This window comes from Macaca nemestrina, chromosome 4, assembly GCF_043159975.1.
Source record: "Macaca nemestrina isolate mMacNem1 chromosome 4, mMacNem.hap1, whole genome shotgun sequence".
NCBI lineage: Eukaryota > Metazoa > Chordata > Mammalia > Primates > Cercopithecidae > Macaca > Macaca nemestrina.
Window position 1 is genome coordinate 17,561,213 of NC_092128.1, and position 22,672 is coordinate 17,583,884.

The 22,672-nt window shown below is 46.5% G+C and overlaps 1 protein-coding gene across 1 annotated transcript in view; it reads right to left on the reverse strand.

The window, feature by feature from the left end:
* Positions 1 to 22,672, reverse strand: part of LOC105471271 (transmembrane protein 178B) — a 408,963-nt gene that overhangs the window by 30,511 nt on the left and 355,780 nt on the right. The window contains exon 3 of the mRNA XM_011723640.3: positions 12,554 to 12,691. Coding sequence (XP_011721942.1) covers positions 12,554 to 12,691 — 138 coding nt within the window. The remainder of the gene's footprint in view (positions 1 to 12,553; positions 12,692 to 22,672) is intronic.

The following is a 22,672-nucleotide window of genomic DNA, read 5'->3' on the forward strand; positions in this document are numbered from 1 at the left end:
ACAATTGTGAGCAACCCTGAGGCAGAGATGGGTTCAATTTTATTTTCTCTTCCACAGCACCCAAGACATAGTAGGTACTTAACAACTGGTTGTCCATTTCAGGAATAACAAGCATTGGGCATGTTCAAGTGGTTCACTAAAGTGGGGATGGGCTTGCCTCCTTCATAGCCGCATCTCAGAAGTCCTTGACCTTTTGATAACATCCATAGAGAGGGTGAGTGCATTTTCCAAACCCCAAATCAAGACACGAGGTATGAGAAATGATCTAATCATAGGAAACAGTGTTTGAAGTCAGGACTCCAGAAAGTCAGGGAGACACAGTGGCTTTGCAAAGGCCATCATTCCCCAATTATTTCAGACATGGTGAGGAAACACAAGCCATTTCCCACCTGTCCCAGTAGCCCAGACTCTGTTAGGATGAGGAGGTACATCTACGAGAGCGGAATTGATTTACAACTCGGGACTGTGTTCATAGATCCTCTCCAGTGTAATGTTTTGAGACCTTCCCAGAGTCCCTCTCCCCTAGGTCTTAAAGGCCCCTGTGTTGTAGAGACTGCTGAATCGTTCAGGCTTGCCAGGCTTTGCCCACCTCCTCTGCAGGTTGCATAATCCGCAGTGAGGTTCAGAGAGGCTGCCTGGGCCAAGGTGTGCCTGGCGGCTCACGGTGGGGGCTGCTGCTGAGTCCTTGCTCCCCGGCTCTCAATCTGGGTCAGTTCTCCGAGTCTCTGGTACCCAGAGGGAGCCAGGCGCCCTCCCTCCTGTCTGCACATTCTGGCTTATTCACTGAGAATGTGCTCTCAGCCTATCTCAGGGGGATCCTGTGTCTGGTCTGGTCTGGTCTGATTTTCCCTGGTGCCTGGTGGCTTCAATTCCATCCTCCAGGCTCTAGACCCTGTAGTATATCTCAGCCATCAAGGAGTGGAGGTGACAAGGAGCCTCAGGAGGGCAGACAGTGCCCCTGTTCCTTGGGTCAGGCTATTTTTGGTCACTTCTTACCTGTCTTTAACCGCTCTACTCTCAACCTCCCCCCACCCCTGCAGTCAATGCCCCCATCCTCAGAGGACAGGAGAGAGAAAATTCTTTTCACTTTGACCTGCTTCTCCCTCTTGTTTCCTGGGAACAGCTTTTAAGCCTAATAGGAGGAGTCTCTCCATTTACTTCAAAAACCAGCATTTTTCTTTGATTTGTGACTTGTTTCAAGGGCCAGAAGCTTGCCTGACAAGTTCCCTTTCTCTGAAGCTTACAAACCTCTGTAAGAGCATCCCAGAAGAGCCACAGGGAGGAGACTTTTGAAATTACCTTAGAAATGACCTAAGTTTCCATAGCAATCCAGCACTGTGGAGCCATCATCACATTCCGGGGTCTTTCTGTTTTCACTGAAAGGGCTGTTGGAGGAATCGGTCCCTTCTCGACAACCACTCCAGAGGTAGGGATTGTCTTCCTCTACCCTGTCCCTCTTCTCTCTTCCTGCCCACCCTCCTCCCAGCCCACCTTGCTTGTCTGTCCATGGTATGGAAACAACAGACCCCAACTCAGCACAGTTTAGTGATTTCTACCCCAGAGAAGACAGGGTCTTGTTAATGCTGAGAGGAGGAGACCTCAGGGTGTCAGGGTCCCAGACTGAGCCTGGACTGTATTCACTCAGTCATCTGGACATGTCCAGCACAGCTGTGGTGGTGGAGGCAGGCCAGACAGGAGGGCACTGGGCTGGGGGAAATCACTCATCCTAAGTGAGAACCCAAATTGTCTACCCCACCCTCAGTCTGGACAGAGAACCAAAACATGACCTTACTGTCTACAGGAACATGCCTTTGCTATTCTGCCATCTCCTTTACATTTCTGGGACTGTCCTGTGCAAGTAAATGATTTGATTGTTTCATTACAGGAACTTTCCAAAAGATCCACCAACACTTTCATCAACAGCATCAGCTGACAGCGTGTGCCCCAAGATTCTCTGAATCCCTGGCCTCAAAATCTTCACCTTGCGGTTCCCACCAGTCCAGGACATTATCGTTATTCTTACCGAATCATTATCTAATTATTCATACCCAACGTTAATCACATGTCCACACTGAAATAATGGCTTTAAATCAAACTTCCGATTCTCAACAAATTCTGATCTTGCTCCCTCCCCTGGAGGCCCTGCCAAAGTTTTGCAAGGTGCATTCTCTCTTATCGCAGAAAGCAATTGTCTTATTAACAGCTTTACCTGATTAACAGGTTGTGTTCTCAATATCTGGGGAGTAGCTTCTGACATAAGGAAAGAGGCACACGTGCTTTTTGTGATTATTCAATCATCAAAGGCAAGCGGTGGTCTTAAGCACAGCAGACTGGTTAGGGAGAAGGGGGTTTACAAGCAGACTAGAGACTAGTTCTAGTTTCTTAAGATCTCTGGGAGACCCTGCAGCAAAAGGCTTTGGAGTTCCGGGCTCAGGGCATTTAAGTGTGGGACAACGCTAGAGGCAGAACTGGCTTCATGGGCATATGATCTACGCAGTTGCCCACTTGCGTGGATCCTCTACCGTTGCTGTCTTGAAATTCTTAATCATGTTTGAACAAGGGGTCCTGGGTTTTCATCCTGGACTGGGCCCCACAAATTGTATAGCTGGTACTGGCTAGATGGTGCGGCTGCCCCTGCAACACATTCAGGGGGCACATACCAGCCCCCCAACCCTGCTCGGGCTTCCCCTGATATGGACAGACACAGCACCCCACTCACTGGAACTGGGAGTGGCAGGTGGAAGAGAGGCTGACGTAGCCAGAGAGGCTGATAAAAGTCACACAGTATCAAACAATTGCCCCAGAAAGAAGCCCAGGGCAAGCCATGAAACAGATAGAGGGCAGGGCAAGCAGAATGGGGATGGATGCCCCTCAGTCCATCAGCCCCTGCCCATACCTCTGAGGCTCTTCATGATCTCCTCTTGGCAGAGTCATCTCCGTCCCACTCTGCTCCCATCACGGTCATCCTCTCGCTCAACTTCTTCAGACCCAACAAGCTCAGTCCCCTCCCAGGCCCCTTCTCCTTGCTGCTCATTTTACCTGGCATGATCCTGCCCCAAGTCTTCTTATGGCTTCCTGCCTCCTACATTCAAGCTCTGTTCAAACATCACCACCACTGAGAGGCCCTCCATGCCCTCTCGAACAACAGCCATGCCCCCATCTCTATCACCTTCCCAGCTTTATTTTTCTCCATAGTTCTTATCACCTAACATCGCACTATATATTTACGGCACTTGCTTTTGGTCTGTCTCTCCAACTTAAACGCAAGCCTCATGAGGAATTTATGCTGCTCTTCCCAGTATCCTAGGTGCCTCGACAGTATCTGGCACATAATAGGCAATCAGTATCTATTGAGCAAACAAATAAATGAATGAGTAGGGGTGATCAGTCAGAGAGACATTATCTGTCTAAAGATTTCTTCTTTTTCATCCTGATGGCATGTAGTGCATTTGTGTGGCATTGGTAGTGATGGGATGACACTGCTCAGGGCATGTCACTAAAGGTGGTTATTTAAAAAAGAAGTATTTCAGTAGCTAAATAATAATAATACCTAAAAAGGTATTGAGCACAATGCCTGGCATTGTTGTGAGCCCTTCACATGTATTAACTCTGCAAGTCTCACAGCTGTGCCTAAAGTGGGTCCTGTTACTGGACCTCTTTTATTGCTGAGAAAATTGAAGCAAGGCATGAAAAGTGGATAAGAAACTTTCCTAGGGCCACGTGGCTAGTCCAAGACTCTTTTGGTCCTGGACTGGTTCTCCATGACAAAACCATAATTCCCTCTTCAATTGGGTGATTCTACTTAACTAGGACTCTCACCCCCAATCAAGAGGCAGAGAATGGAAGGCAGCTCATGTGCAAGTATAGGCAAGGGTTGGCTCTTCCCAAAGAAACTCTCTGAGAGACCTTCACCAACCATCCTCCTTTGCATCTCCTTCCAGGGGCTGCTCTGTCTTAGCATTTCCATCCAGAAAGCCAATGACAAAGAATCCTCCTGCCCTGGTGAACATGTGGCACGTGGCTTTCCTGAAGGCTTGGCAGGCGAGTGATGGGGCACTCCTACGTGGCTTTTAATCGCTGACCAGATTTGGATTCACAGGGCTAAGGCTGCTCCCTGTTCTCTTCTGAACCCCATATCTGTAGGAGGGGCAGGTCCCATTGGGTGGCAAAGGCGAAACTCCTTTGGGTCTGCCCCAGCTTCAGTTTGAAAATGAGGCCCTCCTGCTCCCTGCATTACCAAATTGGTGCATCCTGGCCACTCATTCTACATGAGGTACGTTAGGTAAGCCTGGATGTTATGTCCTAGTCTTCCTGACGATCTATCTCCTCCCCCAAATGTCTTTTAGTGACATGATTTCCCCCCTCCCCGATTTGTTTTAATTGTAATCATCAAATGCTAATAAATATTGAAATCTGCACTTTCCAAGAAGCAAGATATGCTCCAGGGTATGAAGTAGTCTGTGAGTCTCTAATCACGATTTTCAAAGAAAGATTATAAGACAAAAAGTCAAGAGATGAGTTGTGATGTTCTAGTGAAATCTCACATAACACTCTAAAAGCAGATTGGCAGGGTAAGGAGATAGGTTTTATGCCAGAGTTGCCCTTGATTCACCATGATGGATCACAGATACTTCTCTGCCTATTAAAATGGACTTCACTTAGGCTATACATGTAACAGTAACAGCTACCATTTATCAAGGGTTTATTGTAAGCCTGTTTCATAGCAAGTCATTAGCTTACTGAATGTATTCTCCCTCTCCAAAATACCTAACTTATATGGTCCTTTTACTCCATGTCTCCCCTCTCTGACCTAAGAGTCATGAAGTTTGAGACATAATGCCTCCTGAACTTATATTAGTTGGTGCAAAAGTAACTGCCATTTTTGTCATTACTTTTAATTACTTTGAAACATCGTCCTACCCATGTTTTTAAGTACAGCAAGCTAGGAATAACAGTGGGGAAAGGCTGGTGGGGACACCTGAATGTTGTTCTATAAGATCCCTTGAATCATTTTACTGTCTAAAAGAAACAGTCCTCCAGGCAAGATGGCCATTGCCTTGGACTTTTCCTTTTAGGCTTGTACATTTTCAGAATGCCCAGGCCTCCATCAAGGTCTTTGTCTAGCAGCAGAGGGGTGTTATGCTGAGTGTCTGGGGGTTCATCACACAGCTGAAGTGCTCTCTGGTGAGCTTGGTGGAGTGGGTAGAGATGCCAGACATGTGGCATCATTGGTGTGCAAATCACTGCAATCACTCAAACATAATAGCCTGAGCTTCTTTAGGGCATTCTCCTCGTTCCCCCTGACTGACTGGGAAGGTATAAAAGGTCACACTGATCACAGGTGGCAGGAAAAGAAACTTTAATGATTTCCTTTTCTCATTACCACCCGTGCCCTTGGTTCTGGCCACAGTCTCCTCCATATGCCCCTTTGTGCTTTGCAAAACGAGGGAAGGGAGAGAGGGAGACACAGAGTGAATGACACACACTGGCACCCACTTAGAAGCCCAGAACCAGAGTGGTGCTAGTGTGGGAAGCAGCAGGGCTGTGGGGCCACAGAGATCTTCAACATGGGGTGCCAAAAGCAGGGGCAGAGCTGGGGAATGCAGGAATGCAGGCTGCGTCCCAGGCTGCGCTCCAGCTCTCATCTGCCACTCACTGGCCAGGTGACCTGGGACAATTTGACATGACTACTTTTACCTGGTGACACAAGGAAGTGGAACTGGTTGGTCTCTAAAGTCCCTTTTATTTTAATAGTCTGTGAGTCCAAGCTCGAGACAGAAAGCTCTTCATGAATTCATGTGTAATTCATATTCTACCTCCAAAAAGAATTTGAGATAGTTTATAACAGAAGTAGATAGACCCTTGGACTGTTCAAATAAAGACAACAAGAGGACAAGAAATCTCATGAAAGGGGAGATGAGTAGAATAGGAACAGAAGAAAAGATGGGGTATTTTATTGAAGAATTGCTGCTCTATTGAGACAAAACCAAAATATTTTGGTTGTTACACACAATTCACTTTTCCAATATATTTGTTCCACGAATATTTATTAAGAGCACAGACACTGTTCCTGACATCAGCGATACCTTGGGGAAGGTATCCCTTCACTAAAGCAGACAAAGTTCTGGACATCATGCAGCATATGTCTAAGTTCAGGGAGAGAGACAGTGAACAAATCCAGAATGTTAAAACCATGTCGGACACCTAGCACCCAACCACCCATATCTTGGTTTCTAATACCTTTCTCTAATAAAAGGAAACAGAGATCGTTGGAGAAATGGTTGATTCCAGGACTGGGCAGGAAATATATAAGATGAACCTGGAGCACCTGGCAGTTTCAAAAACTAAGTGCTCACAAACAAGCAAGTAAACAAAACATCATCATCAAAACCAAAACCCACATTGATGGAGATATCTCAAAGGGGCAAAGGAGCCAACAGAAAGCTCTCCCAATGGCCAAAGCTGTAACAATGAGAGCAACAAAGGAAGGTAGTATTGGATTAAACCCAAAGTGTAAGATAAATGGTCATCAGTCCACACTGGTATAAATGACTGAATAAAAAATGGGGGAGCAGAGACAGCTCTCCTCCCACGTGGAAGAATTCCAAATTACGTAGCTACTCCATACTCAAGGATCTCCATCCTAGCACTCCATCTTCACGTCCCATTCCTCAAGTGTGGGCTGCACGTGGTGACTTCCTTCCGAGGAAGTCATGGGAATGGGGGAAAAATACTTTTACAGTGTGGAAACATGAGAAACACATGGTCAGGGCAACTTCAACAGCCATAAATCGTGTTGAAATAATGTGTTGAAAATGGCATTTTACCTCTTTCTCCCCAAAACCCCTAACCCAGTCTAATCGTGAGAAAAACATCAGACAAGTTTCAACAGAAGAGCATTGTACAATATGCCTGACTAGTTCTCTTTCAAACCGCCAAGGTCGTCAAAAACAAGGAAAGTCTGAGAAACAGCTACAGCCAAGAGGAGCCTATGCAGACTCGAGAATGAAGTGCAGTGTGGTGTCCTGAATGGGATCCTAGAACAGGAAAGGGCATCAGGTAAAAACTGAAGGACTTCGAGTCAACTGTGGCCTTTGGCTAATAATTATGTACATATTTACTCATTAATAATAACAAATGTATCATATTCACGCAACATGTTAATAATAGAGGGAACCGGGTACAGTGGCAGAGGATACTATGGGAAGTCTACAATCTGCTCAATTTTTCTGTAAATCTAAAACTCTTCTAAAAAATAAGTCCTATTAAAAATCAAACAAACAAACAGAGGGTCTAGAGGTCAGAGATGGAAGAAGTCAGAAATTCTCTCTCTTGCTGGCCTTGAATAAGCAAACTTCTCTGAGTTCTGCAGCTGCAAGGAAAAGAATTCTGTCAACATTGTGATCTCGGAAGAGGACCTCAAACATCAGATGAGAACCCAGCCCCAGCTGATGCCTTGATCACAGTTTTGTGGGACTTTCCACAGAAAATCAGTTAAGCTGTACCCGGGATTCTGAACAATGTAACTTATGAAATAATAAGTGTTTGTTCTTTTAAGCTCGTAAGAAATCAGCCAAAATGAAAACACCACAACCACAAACATTTTGGAAAATAAAGGGGGTGCTACAGAAAATTAAATAAAGTGTGGAGTGTGCCTAAGTGACTGTAGGAAACTGGGTGGTCAAGAAAGCCCTCTCTAAGAGGGTAGAATCTGAATCGGAAAAATGAGCCATCCACGAGGGATTACAAGGAAACACTATGGGCAAAGAGGTCAGCTTGCTCCAGGGCCTTGAAGTAAAACTTCGGGTGTTCCAGGGTAGAAAGGCAGCCAGTGTGGTGGGAGTGACCCGACTTTAGGGAAAGAAACAGGAAAGAAGGTGAGAGGCAGCGTGAGCCCAATTACAAACAGCTTCTGAGGAAGGGTAAGGAGTTCAGATTTTAAGTTCAACTGGAAGCTATTTGACCATTGACGGTGGATGACTGACATATCTGATTTATGGTTTTAAATAAAATTATGCTAACTGCTCTGCGAAGGACTGATGGCAGGGTGGCCAGAGTGGAGTCAGGGCGTCTAGAGAGGAGGCTCCAGCATTAGCCTAGACAAAAGATCATGGAGCCTTAGACCCGAATTGGGGAGGAGGTGACGGATGTCTTCCAGGGAGTGTGGGAGGGTGCGTGAGACGGGTCTTGATGGCGTGGGGCACACATTGATGTTTACGCTCATCTTGGGGATCCGTGTCCACGAAGCGGTACTGAGGAGCACCCAGCGAGGGAATCACAGGAACTCATAGCAGTCACGTGCTCCCTGGCCTGTAGCCTTTCCCTGGTGGCATCCTGTTCCTGAGTTTCTGAATGTCACTGGTGAATCATCAGGCACACAAGTGGTGTTGTGCCAGTCTGGGTGAGATTCTCCCCTGAAGGCCCTGCCAAAGGGAAAACTGGATCCCACTTGCCACCCCCGGCCTCCTGGCTCAGCAAAGCTGCCCTACTTAATTAATCATCTCCTCCGGGCTGAGCGTTCATTAAACAATTCGTAGCTAATTCTTTCCCCCACTTTGACCAGGAAATAGTTAAATCTGGAAGAGAAAAGTGCCCAGCGCAGGCCATCTTCCTTCATATTGGAAGAGAGAAGAGGTTGGGAATACAATTCTTCCATTTTCATGTTGGCTTTGGCAGTTTCCTCTGAAGTCACCTGCAATTTCATCTCTGAACTCTTGCCTTCAAATTTACCTTCTTCATTCTTGCTGCCTCTTCCTGTTATACCTTCTCCACATCCATGCCTGGACAGCTCCAGGCACTGTCGATGTTGTCCCCTCACCCTTCTCACTTGTAGCCCCATTTTACCCCTCGGGCTCCTGTCTATGCTCGGTTATAGATGCCTGGGTGAAAGCTAAGGCCATGGGGCCTTTCTGTCCTGCTTTGTGAAAACGCTCCATAGTTCAAGTTTGCTCTGATTGCTCTGCTGTATCCATGAGGTGGCTGTCACAGGTGGCTTACTCTCCAAGTTCTTCATCAGGACAACCCCTAAAGATTAACTCCTAGAGAGCAGGGACTGGCCAGGTTCTGAGAGGGGTGGTGCTGACATATCTCTTTGACATACAGCGTTCTAGAGGTCAAGGCATCATTTTTGGGTTGATGCCCCAGGCTCTGTTTGCTCTATCTGCTGAGCAAGGAAGGGGGAGGTGCAGCTTCTGTTCTAGTCTGCTCCTTCCCTAGTCCCGAGCTCACAGTCAGCAGATGGCCGCTGCTTGGGACTTCTGGACTCCCATAGCTGTGTCTAACCCAGTTGGAAAGAACCCTAACTAGAGAAGAAAGGAAGTGCCCTCCCACCCCTGAGAGAGTCATCTTCAAGAAAGACCATGCTTCAAGGGACCAGCTCTTAGTGGCATTGTTCTCCAGCCCCTTCTGTTGGTGCCTAATGGTACCCACAAGGTATGTGGACATCCCTTTCTTCCCCAGACTCTTTCAGGAAGACATGGCTTTACCTATGGACACAGGTAACAACGTACCAGGACAAATAAGAAGGCGACCTGATCTGTGGATGAGATGGGTTTGCTCCAACCTGGATGGTGCCGCAGTCAGCAAAAGGCAGCTTTTAGAACAGCAGCTTCCCCGAATCTTTCTGTGATGCTAACATTGTATCTTAAAGGATGGTTTTGCCACTTAAAAAATAGATTGCATGTCCCCAAGAAAGCAGATTTACCTGGGACCCTCAGTAGTAAAAGATTGGATGAGCTTTCCCAGTAATAATTGAGGCCCCATCTCAGCCGTGCCCTATCTCTTGCAGCATAAAGTATGGAGAAATAATCCTTAAAGGCTGGAGTTAAAAAAAAAAATCATGAAAGGTCTTGGCCAACAGGTTCATCCCTAGTATCATAAAATTTAGTGCTAGAAAGAACTGGGAAGTTCATATCTTCCACTAGTTCCCAACTCTGGCTGTACATGAAGATCACCCCCAGAAGTTCCACTTGGATGGGTCTGGAGTGGGGTTCCAGCATCAGTAATTTTTCAAAAGCTCTCCAGGTGATTAAATGTGCAGTGGTTGAGAACCACTGCCTGGACAAAGGTAAGCAAGGCTCTCACTCATTCACCCTATAGAAAGGGGCCTCTGACTCCTCATTGAGCCCAGGGGCATTCAGAGGTCTTCCCCCGAGCCCTGGGCTTTTGGGAGGCACCTCATCATGATCCAAGGGCAGAGCTCCAGGTACACTCATATCCTTCACTGCCCCCACACTCCATCCTGCGAAGGTGCTCGCCAAGGTCTCAGCTAAGTGGGATACAGCCCAGTGACCCTACCACAGTCACATCTATTGGTCAACCACTGTCACTCAATTCTGTCCCTTTATTGTTTGAGCAGGGATGTGTTCCCTGTCTGGAAAAGATAAACCAGCGAATTACGCAATCTCTTTCTCTGGAAGCTGACTTCAGCAGGCCGGAGGGAAGTTGTCAAAGAGTCGGAAAATCCTGGAGACTTAGCACCTGGGCAGGATCTGAACCTTGCGCCTGGCATGAAGAGGGGAGAATGGAAAACCATGCAGGAGCCTCAAATGCCATCAAAGAAGTGGAGATGAAGGAGAGCTGGCCCCCGGGGCTCACTGGACTCCTTATCTGCCCGAGGCCTGTTTGCTCAGCTTTTCTTAGATTCCTGGGAGACCTCTCTAGAACCTTAGGAAAGCCTTGTTTTACCAGAGCCTGCCTTTATACATCCAAAAGAGTCTTAGAGAGAACACTCACTACAAACAGAACTGCTCCACTTGTATCTTTTTACATTTTGGGGGGCTACGTAAGATTTGGATGGCAAAGGGAAAACCAGAAAAGGTTCCATTGCTAAAATACAGTGTGGAAATCATCAAGCTACTTTGACTCCTTGTTTCACTGAAGGGGTTGCGAGGCACAGAGCAGGGAAGCATGCCTGGTTTTGTCAGCCTCTGTCTCTGTGGGAGACCAGAAGGAGAGTGGAAACTATTAGACAGAGCCAGCACATCCCCCTCCTACTCCCCCAGCCTCTGCCATAACCACAGGCGTGAGACTTACCGAGGAGGCAGCTCTGGCGTGGGGCATCCTGACTCTGATAGCAGAGGGTTTTCTAGCCCTGAGTGATTTTTCCTTGGAAAGACCCTGCTTGTCTTTGGCACAGAATGGCTGTGTTTCAAGGGAATAAGGGTAGACCTTCAATAAATTCAGAACTCAAGCCAAATCCCACAGCTCACTAGGCCCCGAGATCTCTCCATACATCTAGAGCAATGAACTCCTCCTGTCCCCAGCTTGACCTGCAGACAAAGAGCCGGCATGGCCTTCTCCTTTACCTTCTGCCCCGTTCAGAAACCCAGAGCCTGGTGGCTCACCGAAGGGACCTGAGTTGGGTGTTTGCTCCAGGTGCCTAAAGTGTAACACACTTGTTTCTAAATGCAGGACTCACTTTTATTTCTTTCCATAAACCTTTTTTTTTTTTTTTTTTTTTTGAGATGGAGTGTTGCTCTATTAAGGTTGGAGTACAGTGGCATGATCTTGGCTCACTGCAACCTCCACCTGCCAGGTTCAAGCATTCTCCTGCCTCAGCCTCCCGAGTAGCTGGGACTACAGGCGCATGCTATCATGCCTGGCTAATTTTTTGTGTATTTTTAGCAGAGACGGGGTTTTACCAAGCTGGCAAGGCTGGTCTCGAACTCCTGACCTCGTGATCTGCCTGCCTTGGCCTCCCAAAGTGCTGGGATTACAGGCGTGAGCCACAGTATTTCTAATTCCCTCTGTCCAGGCCCAACTCTCCCTCTACGGAGCCCCACACAATCCATCCATCTACCTCTGTCTGAGGGGTAGATGGTGATGGACATACCCAGTGGTCAACTTCAGCTTGGGACTGACACTCAAACCAGGAGACCAAAAAGCACAGTTTAGCTCTTACAGGAAAAGAAGAGGCACTTACTTCCCATGGACTGGACCCCTATTCCCACATAGCTGTGCACTTCTCCTTATGTAGAATCCCTTTAGAAGGACACTGGAGTGGTCCTACACACATGACAGTATAATAATGCAGTAAGAGAGACAGATATAAAAGAGGGTCTAGTCCTGCCCCACCCCCGCCTTACTTGAGAGGGGAGCAGCTTCAGGACCCATAAGTCAGAGGTGAAGATAGGCTTTTGGACAGAAAGTTCCCAGATAGCCCTGCTTCCGGCTTCTCACACCAATGCCCGGGGCCTGCATATAATGAAATGCCCAAGCACTTCCTGGGCTCACGCTTGCTCCAGGTCTGATATCTCTGTCTGCCGTAACCACCCATCTCATGATCGTCTCCGTAAATGTCTTTCTTCCACACAGGCAGTCAGATCTGAGCAGAAGGTGAGGACCGTGTCTTATTTTCCTTTGTATCCCCAACAGCTGGTGCAGTTGTGAGGAGCTAAAAGCAACTCAAGAAGTGCTTGTGAACCAATGGATGAGTGAATGACAACCCCAGTCACGTCATGGTTCCCTCTGCTGTGCCCTCTGGCCATTCTCCCCAAATTGTGGTAAACAGGACCTGTCTACCACCACCCCCAAGCCGAGCCTGTAGCCTTACCTCCCATGAGGAAGAGCAGCCCTGCCACGTACTGCATAAGGCCTCGGTCCCAGCAGCAGCCCAGCACGCCGATGATCCAGCCAAAGAGGATGATGGCCACCGCCATGCCCATAAAGCCAGCCGTCATTCTGCGCAGGTCTGTGGGGAAGCAGGCGAGCAATAGTCAGCAGCAGAGCCTGGGACTGAGGGCCAGGGTACACCCCAGCCCTGGGGCGGGTGCGGGGAGGGAGGGGCCCTCCAGGAGCAGGAAGGCAACCTGCCCTTCTCAGATAGAAGCACATAATCTTTGTAGAGGGAGAAGCCCTTGTGGTGACTCTATCCTTTTGAGCACAAACAGGCCACAGCAGTTTGGCTCTTAAGCACAGGGACAGATCATCACAATATCGTGGCCGTTTCTTCTATGCCTCATTTGTGCCGGGCATAGCCTGCCTATCTATATATCTATCTCAACCTTCTGAGACAGGTACTATCTTTATTCCTATTTGCAAAATGCAACAACTTGCTGAATGGCACACAGCTAGTAAGTGGTAGATCAGAGACTGGAACCCAGACCTGTCCGGCACTCTCAGCTTCCAAACACAGCATCTCAGCCTCTCCAAGCAGGTGAGAACCAGAGAAATGGGCTGCTGGATCTGGGCAGTCAGGCTGCACTTGCCAAGCCCTCCTGGTATCGCTAGGAGGTTGCATGTAAGGGGAAGCTATCAGCGTGGGGGGTCTGGTGTTCTGTTCCTTCCCCTCCAAGCTGGTTCCCGGGCTTAGCTTTCCCTGCATGCAGGGCTCCAGGAGGAGAGCCACACTTCCTGCTCTCCTCTAAGCTCCAGAGCAGATCCCTTTCTTGCAATTGCTTCAGCTCCTCCACCCCCGGGTCAGTCCCGCTTTCTGAGTCAGGCCCTTCTCTGTTCCACGCCTGGCTGACCCATCAGCTCCAAGAGGAAGAGGGTTGTCTGGAAAGGCAGTATTTTTAGCAGAAGGGAGAGGGCAGAGCTGTTTCCATGGCTCAGTTGGCCACTCAGCATCTGGCTTGGCTTCCTCTCCAGCTCCCACCTCTGCCCTCCTGCACCCAGAGGCAGCCAGAGATGCTCTCAACCCCCCTACCTACCCTTCCACGTGCCCACTGCACCCCAACCCCCATCAGCTCCGGGCACACTTTCCTCATCCATCACCCCTTCTCTGGAGCTTGACCTTCTGACCCTCCGGTCATGCCACCCACTCCTCTACCCTTCATCAGCACCCACCGCAGCTCCCTGGGCCCTCTCTCCACCCACCCACATCCGAGCCTATGCCCTAGTCCCACCAATGGGGCTCCACACAGGAGCAAAGCTATTTATCCTGTCTCTGCCCCAGGCTCTGTGCTCCCCAGTGGGTTGCAGAGCAGCCTGGAGGACCCTTGGGCGTCCCTCTCTGTCAAAGGGAAGTGCCTGAAGCAAACCACATCAACACCCCATGCAAGCACACCAGCTGCTGCCTGGACAATCTTTTCTCAACCCTGAGAAACAAATACCCCGCAGGTCTCTTTGGAGAACACATACCTCAAAAGGTGTCCAGGTCCCACCCCCTCCATTCCTCTCTCTCACTCCAGCCACCCCATGGGGAACCCCAGTGGAGCAAACAAAAGGATCTATGGTGCAGTTTGGCTTAAGACCCCTCTATAGAGGGATCCAGGCCACCCTCCTTGTCCTGACACTGACCATCAGACACTGACAGCCCCCGGCCAGGGAGGAAGTTGGTCGGGGAGTGGGGAGGATGGGGCACAGGAGGGGAACAGCAGCAGACCCTTCCCTCTGGTGAGGAGAGGCCTGCAGAGGAAGGAGGACAGGGCTCCAGTGACAGGGGCAGAGATCTTTGAGAGCCACAGGGCAGGTTCCTGCTCTGCTAGGGCCACCCTTGTCTGCCCTGGCCGACCCGGGATGCCTGCCCCAGCCAGGTAGAAGTGATGCTCACAGTCACTTATGGGAACTGCCCAGGGTGCCTTATTATCATGCAGCACTGTACCCCATGCTCATATCACCCTATGTGTCAGATGGAACCGCTGAAAGCATCGTTTGATCACAACAGGAGCTTGTGAGCCCGGCGGCCTGCGTGGGCAGCCACAGCCAGTCAGAGAAGAGAAGGAGCACTCCCGTCCCTTTTTATTGAACCACCTGTTCCATCCTCTCCCTCCATCTCCCCAAATGTTGTCTCCATGGCCACCAGCCCTATACCTTAATCCCTGCTTTCCCCACCACCGCAAGAGACTCTGGAGTGACCGAGGCCTGAGCTGCCTTCTCAGTAGAGAAAGGTCCCCACTTGACATATGATCCCATCTGGATCATCTCCTGGAAATGGGATACTTTTTACTACCAATGCTTCTACTCCCCACCATGTTCAAGGGCAAAAAGGTGGTGGGAACAGGAAAAGAGAGAACAGCTTATTTTCAATGAAAAGAAGGTTTCCCTTTAAGGGGCTTATACTTCCTTAAACAGGACGTATAATTTTGGATTTTGCGTTTAAGTATTTAATCCATTTTGAGTTTATTTTTGTACATGGTGAGAGACAGGGGCCTAGTTTCATTCTTCTGCATATGAGTATCCAGTCTTTCCATTTGCTGAAGCACCATTTATTGAAGAGGGTGTCCTTCCCCCAGTGTATGTTGCTGCCTTTGTTGAAAATCAGTTGGCTATAAATAAGTGGATTTCTGGGTTCTCTATTCTGTTTTATTGATTCATGTGTTTTTATACCAAAATCATGCTAAGTGTCTTTCAGTGAATGAATAAAGAAAATGTGTTATATATACACAATGGAATACTATTCTGCCATGAAAGGGATGAAATGTTGTCATCTGCAGCAACACGGATGGAACTGGAGGTCACTATGTCAAGTGAAATAAACCAGGCCACAGAAAGACAAATGTTGCATGTTCTAACTCATATGTGGGAGTTAAAAATGCTGATCTAATCAAAGTAGAGAGCAGAATAACGGTTACCAGAGGCGGGGACGGGTGTGGATGAAGAAAGATTGGTTAATGGGCACAAACATACAGTTAGAAGAAATAAGTTCTAATGTTTGATAGCAGAGTAGGGTAACTACAGTTACCAACAATGTATTGTGTACTTTAAAATAGCTGCAAAAGAGGGTTTGGAATGTTTCCAACACCAAGAAATGATAAATACTCAAGGTTATGGATATTCTAAATACCCTGACTTGATCATTATACATTTTATGCATTCATCAGAAGATCACATGTACTCCTCCAAAATATACACATATCATATATCGATAAAAACAAACAAACAGGATGTATAAGGGTCAGCACATTCATCTTCTGGGCCCTTCCCTTTTTGGTGTATGGAGGTTTCTTTCTAGGAGAAATCCGATCCCATTTGGCAGCACTAGACAGGACAATTTTGCAGAGCCCCACCTTGCTGGAGGCCCAGCTCTCACCTGGCCTTGCTCATTGGAAGGCCTGTACTGTTCCCCAGGCTCTGCAGATGCCAGGAAGCAAAGGCTCTGGCTGGGGGAATGAAGTGGAAAATGGGTCAATAAGAGGTGTCCACTTTGGCCACGAATGGGAAAGTGGGCTGGGCAGAAAAGCAAAATGGAAATGCAAATCAGAAAAAGAGAGAAGGTGAGAATTGTTGGAGGATGAGAACAAAGTATTTTACTTAGAAGAAAATGGAGGAAAAGGCAAAATAGCAGCAAAATGAAGACAATAATTCCTCTTCCAAAAGTCTGTGTTCCAGGTCGGGGAGGGGCTGTTGCCCTCTAACACAGATTAGGTACTCTTTGCCTCCTCCCAAAGGGCTTTGTCAACAGAAGCTAAGGGTTGTGCTAAGTTGTTGATCTGGAAACAAGAATGAAAACCAGAGGCCAGGCCTGTGTATTTCCACTGACCTGGAAAGATTTTCACGTCACCCTGAAAACCTCATTTTGCCAGAGCCGTGCATGAACAGCTGGTTACTTTGTCCTTAGACCTATGTGGTAACTCAGGGAAGCTGCAACAACAATTTACAAGGTAGATAGGACAAGAAGTATTCCAATTTTACAGATGAGGAGAGCAAGATCCAAAGAAGTTACATAATTTATTGACAAATAATCTCAAAACCAGTGTATTACAAGAAGAGTGAGTTGCATTCTTGAGTTACATGAGAAAATAATGCAATTAAAGATGTACTGGGTTATAATGGTAGATTGAAAAAAAAATGTTTCTAGCATTTCTTCCTCCTAAACCAAGCCAGACTACAGTTAAGAGATTTCTTAGAAAGACAGAAGTCTTCAAGGATGGGGAAAATAGAAAAGGAGATGGGGACGACAACAACAAAAGTCTGCAGGGCTGATGGACACTGTCTAAAGAGTCAAAATCGGACCTAAAGAGTCAAATCTAAAGTCAGCATCAGACAATCTGAAAACCAACTTGTGGAATCCCCAAAAGGCTCATGAACTGGCACCAACAGGTCCATCTGGATCTGGTCATTAAGCAGAAGAAAGCGAGATAAAACGGATTTGGTGGAAGTTATTTCAGATGGATCTAGATTCCTACATCCCCTTGGCCACTCATCGCTGAGGGATTCCTCTCTTCCTTGACTCCTGGGATCAGGGTGCGAGGGGGTCCTAAAACACAGTCTTTAGGTTTGGAGATCAACAGGTGAGGGTCGGCCAGCACGGCTGAGGGTCAGGGTATTGTACTGAAGTTCACTATGGCACCCTGATGGAGTTACGGACTGTGTGCATATGGATGTTGAGTTTTAGCCCTGATCCCAGCTCTCTTCTACTAGGCTTTCAGACCTGGCTTCCAGGGCTCTGCCCTCCAGCCTAGAGACTGGGAGACGACTTTCTGGGGATGACCAGCACAGAGGAAAGACCTACGGACACCAGCAGTGCCCCAGAAGCCTCCCCTCAGGCCCCTGTGGAAGTGAAGCCCCAGTTGAACTGGGGTTCATTCTGTGCTCCAGGCACTTTTCAATATGAGCAGACAAGTAACCATCTCCATATAGCTGAGAAGAGCCCAGCAATGGGGAGGAAAACAACTTACGGAAACAAGTTACATGGAGAAGAAAACAATTTTCAAAATTATTTTTGATATCCCCAGAGAGACAAGAGAAGAAAGCTATTGCCTCTGTGAAACGAAAACAGAATACTATTTAAAAAGAACTAAATGGGGAACAAAAAGAATACCTGCAATAAAATAATGGGACCAAAATCTATGAAACTGATATACTCAATTCTAACTTATGTATTAATAGTCCTGCCATGTTCCAAAAAAGACTTAAGGAGGCTTACAAAATGCACACAGTAGAGTGGGATAAAAATAGTGATGCAGGGCCGGGTGCGGTGGCTCATGCCTGTAATCCCAGCATGTTGGGAGGCCGAGGCGGGCGATCACCTGAAGTCAAGCATTCAAGACCAGCCTGGCCAACGTGGTAAAACCCCATCTCTACTAAAACTACAAAATTAGCTGGGCATGGTGGCATGCCCCTGTAATCCTAGCTACTCGGGAGGCTGAGGCAGGGAGAATCACTTGAACCCAGGAGGCGGAGGTTGCAGTGAGCCCATATCGTGCCACTGCACTCCAGCTTGGTGACAGAGCAAGACTCTGTCTCAAAAAAAAAACAAAAACAAACAAACAAACAAAAAAAGATGCAATGAAGGAGAGAAAAAGAAAGAAAAGGAAGATGAAGCCAGATATCACATTTACACACAAAACTTGGCCCATGAGGTCCTCAGGAAGGTTATTCTATCCCATATTTGCACTTAAAGGCATTAGACATTATTTCCATTGATTAAAAACTCTTTGTTGCTTTTTATTTGCACTTGAGTAGGTCCCGGCTGCCTCTCTGCCCGAGGAAAGGCCTGTACATGTATTCCTGCCCATCCTCGTTAACCTATGTGTCAATCTCCTCTCTTTAGGGGTAAGAAACTGCCTTTTTATTTCTTTGTGATTGCTAACTGTGCCCACAGCAGTATTTGTACTCAGGAACATATATAGCTTGTATTTCTTTCCCCATCTCTTCCTGCCTTTTTAGAAAAGAAAAAGAAAAGAAGAAGGAGGAAACCCTAACTCTGAGGCCTTGGAAAAATATGATGTGGAGCTGGCCTAAGAATAATCCCCTTGGAAAGAGCCCAGAATGGTGAGTTTGACTCTGCCGGCAAAGGCCAAGCTAGAGAAAAATCTCCTCATGAATCATGTCGGGCTTGAGTCCATTATCTGTATTCCATGACCCTAACGTTTAACATTCTAATTTTTGAAATGAGAAAGGTGCATTTATGCTTTGTTGAACTGAGCTCGGGGTGGTGGAAAGGAGTGGGCAGAGGGAGGTTGATAATGAGGGAAGGTGGAGGAGGAAAGGCGAGGAGAACCATTAAATAGAACCAGAAAAAGCTGTTCTCCCTCATGGAAAAATTTTGATTTTGAAGTTTACACTCCTATTAACATTTAAATGGATAGGTATTGCTTGCAACTGTACACAGGAAACCACGATATCTGCATTTAAATAAACACCACTTAGAGAAAGAAAATATATGGGCTGAATGTCTTTCTATTTGTTCTTTAAAGACCTTGCACAAATAATGATGATGATTGGAATTTTTTTTTCATTAAAAAAGCAGAAATGGTGAGGGTAAGTATGTGTTAGACCTTGTTGCGATGGTAATGACTGGGGCTAGAGAAAGAAGCACACCAATGCTATTGGATTCATGGCCCCAGCAGCCAGTGCCTGTAGTGCTGCACTGCAGCTGGAGGCCAGCAGGGCCATGGTCCTCTGATGGACACATGGGCACCTTTTGAGGAGATTTGCTGGAAACTCTCCCTTCTGCATAATGGGAGCACACAGTCTGGGTTACAAGGCAGGAGGGCGTTAGCTGCCCTGAGAGCTGGACATTCATTCACAAATTAATCAAGCCCTTAAAAATCAAGGTCACAGGAATTGAAGGGCACAGCAAAATGGTGAGGGCAGAACTCAAGTGTTTTTGCCCCAAAGGATCAGTTGGTCTGGGAAGTAAGAAGTGGAAAGAGAGAGAGAGAGAGAATCTGCAATGAACCTGCTAGCCACGGGATCAACCAGGACAAGCTAATTCAAAGGAGAGGGAAGATTCCAGGGCCCAATTACTGCACAGCGACCACCTCTGAAGGAAGTGGGGGTTTTAATTCTGGGGAGCCATATAGAGATGCGACTGGCAGGATTAGGAGAAATCAGGCTGTTCCCATTCAAATCCTGGCTCTTCCACAGCCAGGGCGGTGGGAACTCAAGCAAATCAGTCCCCCTCTCTGGATCTGTTTCCACATCTGTAAATGAAGGTTATGACAATACCTATTTCAAAGAGCTGTTAAGAGGATTAAATAAGTAAATATGTGTAAACTGCTTAGAATAGTACCTGGCACAATGCTAGAGCTATATAAGTGTAAATAGAAATAGAAGTCACCTAAATTAAAGCAATTCTCATTTTTTCATGCACTACGACATCCCTTGAATTTGCCATACATGAGCACATAAGGCACTAAGTAACACGTTGGGATATGCCCCTAATTAAGGATTTGGGACCCAGAGAAAGCAGAGTTCTGGAAGCTGTTCTTATGCTTTTCAGGCACCTGGAGAGGCCAAGGTGAAGGTATTACTTCTTAATTTATTGATACTGAGTTGCATCCACCCCAGGGGGCTGGTGCTGCCTGTCCTCCGAGGACCAAAACAGCTGGAGGCTAAAGCAGTTAATAGCAGAGGTGCCTGTGGCTATAGAGGCTGTTGAACCCTGGGCTCTGACAGTAAGCACTGCACTGATCTGGAAGGAAAAGACATGGGACAGAACTCAGACTCTGCTGGGAAAGCATCAATGATTTAGTTAAGAAGAACTAAAACAGCGAATTCCATAATGGGAGGTTTTGCCTATGACTTTCTTCTAGGTGTAAGTTGGTTCAGCATCATAATGTAGTTATATATTTTTCATTTTTTTAATTGACAGATAACATTTTATGTTTTTATCATGTACAACATGGTGTTCTGAAGTACATATACACAATGGAATGGTTAAATCTAGCTCATTAACAAATGAACTCACACAGTTATCGCTTTTATGGGAGGAGCACATAACATCTACTCTTTACATATTTTTCAAGAGTACAATATATCACCATTAACTATAGTCACCTTATTGTACAACAGATCTCTTGAAATTTACTTCCCCTATCTAACTGTAATTATGTATCCTTTGACCAACATCTCCCCATACCCTCCTAACCTCTAACCACACCAGCCTCTGGTAACCACTGTTCTATTCACTACTTCTACGTGATCCACTTTTTAGATTCCACATATGAATGAGATCACACAGTACTTGTGTTTCTGTGCCTGGCTTAACATAGTGTCCTCCAGGTTCATCTGTGTTGTTGCAAATGGCAGGATTTCATTCTTTTTTATGGCTGAATAACATTCTAGTATGTGTGTGTGTGTGTGTGTGTGTGTGTACATAACATTTTCTTTATCCATTCATCCATTGATGGACACTCAGGTGATATGATTCCATGTCTTAGCTATTGTGAATAATCTGAATGAGCATGAAAGTGCAGCTATCTCGTTAACATACTGATTTCAATTTCTTTGGGTATATAGTCAGTAGTGGAATTGCTGGATTGTATGGCAGTTCTATTTTTAATTTTTTGAGGAACCTCCATAAGGTTTTCCATAATGGTTATACTAATTTCAATCTCACCAAGAGTGTATAAGGGTTCCCTTTCTCCATTTTCAGTACTTGTTATCCTTTGTCTTTTTTATAGGAGCCATTCTAACTGAGGTGAGATGGTATCTCACCGTGGTTTTGTTACCAGCAGTGAATCCAGTGGGTCTACAGTAAACTCAATCCTTGCCTCCTTGGAGGAAAGAATTCAGCTGAGGGGCAGAAGTAGGTTTAAGGCAGAGGAAGAGACCAAGGCAAGTTTTAGAACAGGAGTGAGAGTTTAGTGAAAAGTTTTATAGCAGGGGCGAAAGAAAGCAAAGTACATTTGGAAGAGGGCCTAGCGGGCAACTTGAGAGATCCAAGTGCCCTGCTTGGCGCTTGACGTGGGGTTTTATACATTGGCATGGTTCCAGCGTTTCCATTTCTTCCCCGCCTTGATTTTTCCCTTGGACCAGTTGTCCACACACGCGGTGGCCTGACAGCACTTGGGAGGGGCTGCACACACAGTGTGTTTACTAAAGTTGTGCACATCTTCACTTGAGGCATTCTTCCCTTACCCAGTCTAGCATTTTTAGAGGAAGGTCATACACCAGTTAAATGCTGCCATTTTGCCTCTTAGTATGAATGCTTGAGTCTGCTCACCCAACTCCTGAGATCTTATTGGGAAGCTGCTGGTCACCAGCTTCAGCTGTTTTCTTTTTCTTTTTTTTTTTTTTTTTTTTGAGGTGGAGTCTCGCTTTTGTTGCCCAGGCTGGAGTGCAACGGCGCAATCTCGGCTCATCACAACCTCCACCTCCCGGATTCAAGCAATTCTCCTGCCTCAGCCTCCCAAGTAGCTGGGATAACAGGCATGTGCCACCACACCCAGCTTTTTTTTTTTTTTTTTTTTTGTATTTTTTGTATTTTTAGTAGAGACAGGGTTTCTCCATGTTGGTCAGACTAGGTGTTTCCTGTCTATTGGGAGACTGTCTTTCCCTGGCATCAGCTATGACCAATTATTATTTAACAACTGACCATCACCTGATGGTCACCTGGCATTCATAGGGAGCCCTCTCCTGTCCTGGTCATGTCTGCCTAACTGCCTATTCTAACAGTTTTAATTTGCATTTCCCTGATGATTAGTGATACTGAGCATTTTTGTATATACCTGTTGGCCATCTGTATGTCTTCTTTTGAGAAATGTCTATTCAAAGCTTTTGCCCATTTTTAAATCGAATTATTTGTTCGTTTTATTATTGGGTTGAGTTTCTTATATATTTTGGATATTAATCCCTTGTCAGATATATAGTTTGTAGCTATTTTCTCCTATTCTGCAGATTGTTACTTCACTCTGTTAATGGTTTCCTTTGCTGTACACAAGCTTTTTAGTTTGATCCCGTTTGTCTATTTTTGCTTTTGTTGCCTGTGCTTTTGAGGTCTTACATTAAAAAAAAAATCCTTGCCCAGACCAATGTCATGAAACATTTCCCCTGTTTTCCT